This window comes from Bremia lactucae, linkage group LG2, assembly GCF_004359215.1.
Source record: "Bremia lactucae strain SF5 linkage group LG2, whole genome shotgun sequence".
Lineage (NCBI taxonomy): Eukaryota > Oomycota > Peronosporomycetes > Peronosporales > Peronosporaceae > Bremia > Bremia lactucae.
The window spans coordinates 4,056,338-4,066,411 of NC_090611.1; the positions used below are offsets into that span (position 1 = coordinate 4,056,338).

General features: G+C 48.8%; 3 protein-coding genes across 3 annotated transcripts; all 3 read right to left on the bottom strand.

The window, feature by feature from the left end:
• Positions 1 to 6,189: 6,189 nt before the first annotated feature.
• CCR75_007446 (uncharacterized protein) lies at positions 6,190 to 6,369 on the bottom strand (the record flags this gene model as incomplete). Its single annotated transcript, XM_067965507.1, has 1 exon — positions 6,190 to 6,369. One exon carries the CDS (start codon positions 6,367 to 6,369, stop codon positions 6,190 to 6,192), a length of 180 nt encoding a protein of 59 aa, XP_067822152.1.
• A 2,065-nt stretch (positions 6,370 to 8,434) lies between these two features.
• Positions 8,435 to 8,944, bottom strand: CCR75_007445 (uncharacterized protein; the record flags this gene model as incomplete). The annotated part of the gene is made up of 1 exon (XM_067965506.1): positions 8,435 to 8,944. The coding sequence occupies one exon, from the start codon at positions 8,942 to 8,944 to the stop codon at positions 8,435 to 8,437; it is 510 nt and encodes a 169-aa protein (XP_067822155.1).
• A 132-nt stretch (positions 8,945 to 9,076) lies between these two features.
• Positions 9,077 to 9,367, bottom strand: CCR75_007444 (uncharacterized protein; the record flags this gene model as incomplete). Its single annotated transcript, XM_067965505.1, has 1 exon — positions 9,077 to 9,367. One exon carries the CDS (start codon positions 9,365 to 9,367, stop codon positions 9,077 to 9,079), a length of 291 nt encoding a protein of 96 aa, XP_067822154.1.
• Positions 9,368 to 10,074: the final 707 nt, after the last annotated feature.

Sequence of the window (10,074 nt, forward strand, 5' to 3'; positions counted from 1 at the left end):
TCACCAGGAAGTCTAGCTGGCTGCTCTCTAAACGAGGTTGCTGGCGCTCCAGCAGCGGAAGACGGTTCTGGACTGCCTCAAAGGAGCTCTCAACCCTAGTAAGGACCTCACGAAGAAATCGCACCTCGTGCTTTAGAGCATCAAATGCTTCCGCCGAGATTTTGGCCCCCTCCCGTGCTGCTTGATGCGCGGGGGGACCTTCAATTATACGTGGGGAAACTATAAAGCGAGTTCGTCGTAAGGGCCAATACCAGTATCTGGTGAAGTGGCTAGGGTACCCCTCTTCCGGAAACTCTTGGGAGTTCGAAATACCTATTCGGCAAGATTGCCCGTAAGCCGTTGACGTTTTTGAGCGCCAAGCTCAGGGTCACGTTGCGCCAAACGACGCTTCCCACCACTAGAGTCGGATAAGGTGGATCTATAGCCTAGCCTGTACGGCTTTGAATCATGGTTGTGCGGTCAACCGAAGCACTGAAATATCGGCTAGACCGCTCTTCGTTTTGTGGCATAAATGCGAACGTAACTGGCCTTTGGTCTTAAGCATGCCGTAATCGAAGCGAAGCTTCCGTTCAAACCGAACATCAGCCGCATCCGCAGTCTCTCTGATATTCCAAATATTAGGAAGGCGGTGGGCCCGGTGGACCCAGTTCTCAAATGAAACTTCATTTTCACTCCTTGTTTCGTTTGGAAGCAAAACGATCGGAATTTCTCTCATGGAGGTCACCGAAACCCCCACGGGCTTGACCACATAAACGCGTTAGATATTTACTTCGCGTCATTACCTTTGGCGTAAGGTATCGCTCATGAAGAGCGTTGCGAGCAGCGATCTCCCCCGGCGTTCTCGCCGTGTCACCGGAGGTCCAGATTTAATTGCTTGAATCCCATCTATTATGGGAAGCAGATGTGGTCGCAGCCAGATAAAAATCTGGCGCCGACTTCTATTTTTAAACTAGCTAGGATAAGGCTCTAGATGAGATATTAAGTAAAGGGCAGTTCCCCTTTTGATCTTAAAGCGTTAAGTGTCTTCCTAAGGCTTGCGCAGTGATATGAAAGAGACATAAGCCTTTCTAAGGTATATACTCTTGGGCACCAGTTGCCACTTGGTTTTAAGAGCCCCTGAATCCCTTGAACTAGAATTCGTTACGCTTTAATGGCTTGTACGACTCCCTGAGTTGTTAACCCCATTAGTTCTATAGAATTAAGAGACTCTCTGAGTCTACAAGTCTTCCTCCGACTTCAAGAGTGAGGTATCTTCGTTACACAAGTAGTTTTCTCTCACTAACATTTTTAATACTTTTATCCGCGACCACATTGTTTAAAGTGACCGGCTTTTGCAGGTTGCCAACATATTCAGCTTATTATTGTAACGTTAAATAGATGTCCATACTCACCTACCTCGCAGAACACATATGTTTTATTGCGTGAAACGTGAGCCAAGTGAAGCCACCTTCTGTCACGCACTTGGATTGTTGAGGCTCGACCAGGCCAAACGAGCGCTCTACTGGCTTGGTTATTAGATAGGTTAATCGAGAATAAGATAAAACTGGGACTAAATCCTAAGATATGAATGCATCGGGAAAGCCTGTAACGGGGTTCATCGTTACATTAAATTAGCACTTAAAGGTTGTTAATAAAAATATTATCTAGAAGGTAGAGAATATTTTGAGAATATTACTTTACATAGTAATATTCGAAAAGATTATTCATTGGTAGATATAGGCCTTTATCTACTTGGTCCGCGGTCCAGTCAGCACTGGACGCGCGCAAAGAGAGAGACAGAGAAGATTTTATTCGCATGTTTTGTATTAGTTTATAATTATGTGACGTGAAGTGACGTGTGGCCCACTTGCACTGAAGTAGTGCGAAGTGGAATTATTCTGAAGCAGTACAAGTCGGTAGTGCCCCGTTTCACCTGGTAGCACTTTGTGGTTCGTCCAAGGATCACAGTTCCATCACCTAACATGCACATGTTAGATGATAATGGAAATACGCATCACGTGTCGCGTGATAGCTTCTCCTTTCTAAGTGACATAGAAAGAAGTGCGGTCGAACTCATTCGTTCGACCGTAGGGAATGATGCTATCCTGGCCATGCTGTCCGGTTTGAACAGATATTGCCCTCCATGCATACATCGCCAAGTTCAAACAACATGAACTTGACGAGGCGCAGGAGAAAGTAGTCTTGCTTAATCAGCAAGGCTCTTATCAGGTAGAACTGTTGAGGTTGCAACAGGTACCGACCTGTACCTGGGATGGTGCACACGCGTCGTCCGATAATCTTGAGATAGACATCTCTTAGTGTAGGGGGGTCAAAGGGGACTCCCTTTCAAGGTGATTCGTCGAATTGGGCGATGCCATAAACGCTTGTCGTATCGTCGATTGAGCAAATGCGACTTGCATTTGCTCGTCGACGATACGACAAGCGTTTATGGCATAAATTTGGCACGTCATGCCAAAACTTGGGCATTAGGCCTCAAGTTGCACAACCCGTACGTCTTTGGCTCGCTCGAGGTTCTTAAAGCCAGGCTCAAACAGACGTTTGAACCACCTAGGGTTAAGTTCAAAGCTCGATCAGTCTTAAAGCCAGGCTCAAACAGACGTTTGAACCACCTAGGGTTAAGTTCAAAGCTCGATCAGAGCTTCTGAAACTCAAGCAAGACAAGCGTGATGTTCACGCTTATTGCCCAGCACATACGACTCTTAGCGAGTTGTATAACGAACAATCCAATTTTTGAACAGGCGTTGATAACGGTGTTCATGCAAGGTCTTACGGATGGTCTCAAGAAAACCCATCTTTTCCGCTTGGAACTGGATACGCTTGAAGAAGCATTATCCGTTGCGGAACAGGAGGACTTTAGTTTTAGACAGGCCCAAGCTAGTTCCTTATCGTATCGTCCTCCGAGACGACAAGAGCTTGGAGGTCCAGAACCTTGGACCTCTCTTACGTCGAAAGCGAGAGACCTCGCTTTTCGAACGATAAGTGATTGCAGAGATGCAATCGCCAACAAAAATTAGGTCATTACGCTCATAAGCGTATTGTTCCACGCCCAGTACCAAGGGGTATTGAGCGTAATCATGAACTGAAGGCCAACAAGGGCGACGGTTGCGGGTCCGACGCTGTTGCGAAATCCCAACAGCGACGCGGACCGCAAAAAACGGTCGGGGTCAGTTGGAGAGCAAGGCCTACTGATCCAGCAACCTCAAGATAATTTGCAAATCTCTTGACGAGGTTTCTCCATACACACAATCATTATGTGTCTCTGCACCTGGCGATGAGGTAACCTTCAACACCTTGAAGTAAAAAAGTGACAGATGATTTGTGACTTAGAGCTCTGGCGCAGTGTGGGTGTCGAATAACTTTATTTGTCGCCAGTCGTTAGAGGGTCGTAGGGCTCAAAATGTTGAGCGCGATATCTCTCCAAACAGGATGACGGTGCAGGGATGAAAAGTGTAGTGAAGATTCACTACACGTTAGCAGATTTACAGCACGATGATGATTTCATCGTACTGAATTTGGATGACAAATTTGATGTCATCCCAGGTTTACCTTGGCTCAGAAAGTATGAGCCAAGAATCAGCTGGCAGCATCGATCCGTTAAGATGCCGGCCACTTGTTCATCAGATGGCCAACTGATGAACGTACGGAGCGTCCATAAGCATTTGGATGTACTACGAGCGAGTGCGATGGTCTCACATGTGGGACGGTCGTTAGTACGACTGCTCAAGATCACAGTGTGGTGACTGATCCCTCTGTGGGGTCAGCTGCCGGCGGCTGTGCGAATGCACAGGCAGCGCCGAAGGTCCACCACTCAATTAAGTCGAGTGGATTAAATATGATTGTACGCTAAGCGGGTGGCACCCACAACCAACACAGGCTGTGAAAAAGGGACACGATGACCCTAGGTCGAGTAGAGAGTCGGCCGTAGAGTATCCAACTGTGATGGCGCAATCACAGTCGGAAGACGTTGGGGGAATAAGTGCCCACGTACTTGTGGAGCAATCTCCTCAAATAGTTAATGCAAGAGTGACTAGACTTCAGTATCCCGAGAGATTGATCCCTCGGCAGCCTGTGGATATATCCCGGAAAGAAACCGAGAAATTGAATGTCTTGGTTAATGACAGATCAATAGTAGTCGCTATGCTCTTGATCTGTATGCGCCTCCGAAGTAAACTTCGGAGATCACTCAATTACCAACCCGAAGAACGTTTGCGGGTCTTGAGAGATCTGCATAGTGGTAGATTCAAGAAAATCTGCGTACTCGTCACAGAGGACGAATACATAACCAATTTTACGTCAGCGGTAATTTTTGCAGAGAACGAACGGGTTCTCAGCAGCGCATCGATGGACGAAAGTGTCGTCGATGTGAAGACTCGGATTGAGAGATATACTACTTAATCTCGGGAGTTACTCAAGACAAATCCTTTATACAAGGATTGATTGAATTCAGGGATGTAATTTCTGAAACAGTTCCATACGAGTTGCCTAAGGATAAAAACACTCCACATGAGATCGAGCTCAAACCGGGCTTGAAGTACTGTGTCGTGAAGCAGTGGCCACTGCCTCGTGAACAAGTAGTTGCGATCGTTAAATTATCATAGATCGATTAAAAGCGGGCCACAAATGATTGTCACTATAACTTCAAGGTGATGAAGGATTCTTCATCGCCAGGTGGAGAGAGAGACATATAATAAATGTGTGTCTGGAGCAACTTTCTTTAAGAGATTTGCAAATTCTCTTGAGGTTGCTGGACCAGTAGGCCGTTGCTTCCCTACTGACCCCGACCGTTTTTTTGACGGTACACCTCGCTGTTGCGATTACGCAACAACGTCGGACCATGTAAACGAGTCAACCTTCCCACATAGCACTCCGACCTTCTGTGTGCGAAAGGCTACAGGAGGGTGCCGGATAGTGCACGCATTCAATAAACCGAATGCTGCAACGGTACCGGCTCAAATGCCGATACCTAGAAAAGCCGTAATCATAGATGACATGTCTAAGAGAATCATCTTTTCGTCTATGGATCTGATGAATGGATTTAGAGAGACCGTCAAAAAACACTGAGCGAGTTCTCGCGCCGGTCAGATTAATTACGCATCTGATGAATGTTGCAGGGGTGCTACTAAGCCCCTGTGGCATTACTAGCCATTCCCAGAGCATCTCACTGGGAGTGCTCACTGCTGTGTACGGGATGTCCCGTTCACGCATAAGGATGTATTCGTCCAAAGCCGGGCTATGGACGGAAAGACAGACGTGGAAGCTCATAAATCTTACGTTTGTTAGGTACAGCATAAGTTGAACGCAAATCTCAAGAAGTTAATATTCGTCGCAAGCGAAATACTACTTCTTGGGTGCAGTGTGATGTGAAAAATTGGGACTGTGAGTCCGTTTGCTTCATTGCAAGTGAATTGATGCAAACTTTAAACCTCGCCATTTAGAGGAAGATGAAGTCGTAACAAGGTTTCCGTTGGTGAACCTGAGGAATTTAACTTAACAAAATTAGTATGGAGATTTAAACAAGTGATATTAGTATGAAAATTTGATTACGGAGGCGGTAGAAGGTGCTTACTCTTGCATTTATCACTTTCAGACCCATTTGGATCAGTTGATGAAAACGAAGATAACCTATGTACGACGGTGATTGTTGGATGAGGATTGTTCGACTGCGTTTGTCCGATGGCGTTCGCACGACAATTCGGCGACTGTTCTGCTCTCCCCGAGTCGGCCATGCCAGTTCCAGAAGAGAACTTGGTTGACTGTTGCTCGTCGTCCATAACGTACGAGAGCGTCTTTCGCGGGGTGACCCATGGAGTCGAAATATCGTGTCAATAAAAAGACGAGCACATCCTTTGGCTATGATCGACTCCGGGACGGAAGCAAGATGTAGCATCTTCCAAAACGGTCAAAAAAAACAAGAAATCCAAAGCGTTCAGTGCCAAGCAAGAGTCCCGCCAGTGCACTTATTGCGGCAAATTGGGGCGTGAGATTTGGTAGGTGTCTAGAGTCGTACGCTGGATGATCTTGTAGGGACCAATAAATCCAGCGGCAAATTTGCGGCGGCTCTCGGCACCAATGTGAGCCAAATCGAGACTAATTGTGTCGAGAAGGACTTGATCATCGACAGCGTAGTGGATATCCGGCCGATTGCGGTCGTAAAAGTGCTTCATTGTTACTTGTGCTGAAGCAAGAGCGTCACGACATCGCGAGAACCTGCGCTTGGTAGCCGTCAAAGCGAATAACATTGATGAAAAATTTCGGTCGATCCAGCAGGGTGATGTCATCAAATGCATGGGGCTCGTAGCCCAGATCGGCCATGAACGGAGACACGCCGGTGCTGACGTGCTGGTGAGAGTTGTACGCGAACTCGGCCATGGGGAGGATCTCGTCCCAGTCGTCTTTGTGTAGAAGAAATGTACGCACGCAGGGAGTCATTGATGAAACGGTGGCTACGCTCGTTCTGTCCGTCGTTGACTGTTTGAAAGCCGTGTTTGTGTGCAACTGCGGCCCTGGGATGCGGATACTGCTTTCCAAAAGGCGGATAAAAACCGAGAATTACGGTCACTCACAAAATAGTCGGGAAATCCGTGTAGTTGAATATATTCTCGCACAAACAGGCGTCTCGTGACGGGAGCAAAAGCGGATTTAGTGGTTGGCAGAAAATGCGCACGCTTGGTTAGTCAATCCAGCACAACGAGAATAGTGTCGGCACCAGAGAGGGAGACACGTGGAAGATCGGGCATGAAGTCCATCGAAATGTAGAACCAGCGCTTGTACAGGATATCCAACGGATGAAGGAGACCGGCGGGCTTGCGCTGAGATCTTTGATCCGTTGACAGAATTCACGCGTTTGTACGTACTTGGCGAACATATTGTTCATGGTGAGCCAATAGAACTTGCGTTGGACATTATTATGCGTCTTGCTTGTGCCGGGATGACCACGAGCGGCGCTGTTGTGGCACTTTAACAAAATAACGCTGCAAAGATCTGCGCAGACGGCACAAACAGACACCGAGGAGCGCCGGCATCGGGCTGAAAATCAACAGATCGTCGTCCACAAAGAAGTGCTTGATGTTCGCGCGGATGGCGTGATTCAACTCAACTGGAGCTGCGTCTGCCGTGGATTCAAGAGTCAGGTACTCGAGCAGCGGGCCAAACTGTTGGTCTTCGCCATAAAGACGCTTGCGCTGGTCCTAAATAGATGGGCACTGGCGCATGTAGTGCTGGAACACCTCGTCCGCTAGTGTGTGTGGCTGCTGGTCACGAAAATGCGCCAAAAGCGTACTTAGCGTGACGTGGCTCGTGTTTTTTTGTCGAGCTCTAGCATAGGACTACGAAAAATAGCGTCTGCAACCACATTTGTATCGCCTGGGATCCATCCAAATCGGGGCTGGTAAAAACTCAACTCATTGAGCCAGCATATAAGTCGATGTAAGCATGTCGTCTGCTGCAAAGATGGACTTAAACGCGCGATGATCAGTCTCGATGAAGAATGAGTTATCAATCAGATACAAATGCAACGATCGCATGGCGTGCAACACAGCGAGCAGCTCCTTCTCTCGAGTGAGTACATGTGCTCCGCCGGCGAGTTCTTGCCACCATAAGCGATCACGCGTTAGCGTCCTTCGTCACCGATCTAAAACAGGTATCCACCGACTGCATAGTCTGATGCGTCCATCTTATCCTGGAAATCGCGCGATGATTCGGAATGGCACAATACTGGAGGCGAAGAGAGACGCGTCTTGAGCTCGTTGAAACAGCGGATATGCTTTTCATCGAGTACAATCGACTCGTGCTTGGTCTTGCCCTTGGTAGCGTCAGTGAGTGGTGTTGTAAGTAATGCAAAGCCTTCGCAGTACATGGGAATGTTAACGCACGTGCCAAGAAAAGACTGGATCTCGCGCTTGGTTCTTGGGATTGGCCACTCCTGGATCGATCGGATCCTATCAGGATTTATGCATACGGCGAATGTTATCACCTAGACACGCATTTCTTCAGCGCATAACGTGCATTTCGACAGTTTCACTTACAACAGCTGCTCTTGGCAGCGAGCAAGTACTTGATCCAACGCATCGAGATGGCTCTCGATAAATTCCCCTTGGTTACACGAAAAGATCACCAAAGTATGCGCTGCAGAAATCGCTCTGGTAACTGAACATGGACTGGATTAGGCGATTTATAGCCGCAAAGCTGCAGGAGAGGCACATGGGCGTAATTAGGTACTCGGAAAGGCCGTCTAGAGTGAAGAACGCGGTGTACGCGATGTCGCTCTCTCGCAGGCGCACCTAAAAGAAGCCCTACAGTAGATCAAGGGCAGAGAATCAGCACCCCTTCGCCATGGCGTCGTAGATTTCTTCTAAATATGGAATTGGTTGGTTGGCGCGCAAACACGTGCGTTGTTTGCTCGGAATTCGTGAACAATGCGCCACCCGACTGCTTTCTAAACACAAAACGTTGGCGATGAAAATGGAGACTTGGATGGGCGGATAATACCGGCTGCGAGCATTTTCTTTGTCCACTCGCGCACGGCTTCTTTCTGCTCGTTGCTGAGCCGAAACTGTTTGCGCGGGACTGGCGAAGAATCGGTGAGCTGGATCTTGGCCTCAAGATCGATTGTACGCGTGGGCGGCGTTGACGGCAACTCGTTCCGAAACACTGCGTCCTTGTACTTCAAAGCAACCTGTTCGACAGGGTGGCCCTCGAGCGCATCCCAATTCTTAGCTTGTTGTCGCGCGGCCTTGTCCGCCGCTTGCAGGAAGAAACTGAACTCGCAGTCGGAGGTCTTGAGCTGCTGCAGTTGACGAGACGAGATCACAGACGTTGGTACAGCCACCGACGCATACGTGTTATTTGCATCGTACAGCATCACGTCGTCGTGGGATGGCGAATGGTGCGACTTGCCGCGTGTAGACTTCTTACGGGCGCCACCGACTGTTTTTGGCGACACCATCACGCACATACGGGCGGAACGGCATCCTAATTTAGACTAACGGGCATTGATGACCACGTTCTGCCAATCAATTTGAGGACACCTCATGGAGCCACGGCATTCCTAAAATGATATGCTTATCTTCGGCGACACTCACAACAAACGCGTCGGTCGTGTACTCGGAAATCCAGAATGGGTTTTGACCCGCAACTGAGTGACGCACTGCGAAATGATAATCTGTTGGTTGTTGCCGATGCTTAGTTCGAGCGGCTTGGCACACTCGACAAATGGGAGACAGATGTCCTCGATCACGCGTGGGTCAACCGCATTAAATGAGGCATCGTTGTCAATAAAGGCGCGGATCGTGGAGTTGCTGATGGGCCCCCGCGTGATACATGTAGCAGTAAATGGTTTCTTTCCGACGCCGGCGCACCACAGCCTCATCGCTGCGAACGTGGAATGCGGGCAGAGGAGAACGAAGGTGGCTGGCGGAGCGTGAACTGCAAGCACGCTCTGATTCTCCCGACCTACCGAGCCTAAGCGTTTTTTTGGCTTGCCGCCCACAACTGCTCAGCAGTTCTCTTGCGGCGGCAAACATCCGTCGAGTGAACGTCCCGGTTACAGAACGAACACTATAATTTCTGACGATATGGATTGGCTGGACCGTCAGCTTTCTTAAAGGCTGGCGTCGGCGGCTTGATGGCGGACTTGGTGACAGCTTCTGGTTTGCGGCTAATGTGCCATCTCGAGAGTCAAGTCTCACGACTGACCTCGGATCTCGTTGATGTCCGAGCGAAGGCTCGTCAGGGGTATGAACGCCTGAAGACTCGCTTGGACCTTTTCGAACGGATAATGCTGAGGGATCCGCGTTACTCGCGTGATGTCCCTCGCTCTTCAAGTCCTGTTCGTGGAGGGAGGAATCGGTCTGATAGCTTTTCGCCTTCACCGTCCCCCTCACCCGAACGACGCTCGACTCACAGTCGGCGTCACCATCGGTCTCCTTAGCCAGATGGGTGTGTGTGACCTCATTTGGGTCTACATACCGTTTTAGATGACCCACGTAATATACGGGGTGCGTCTTCATATACGGGGGAAGGGTGAGTCTATAATTTAGGTCTCCAACCTCTTCAACCACCGTTAAGGGCCCAATG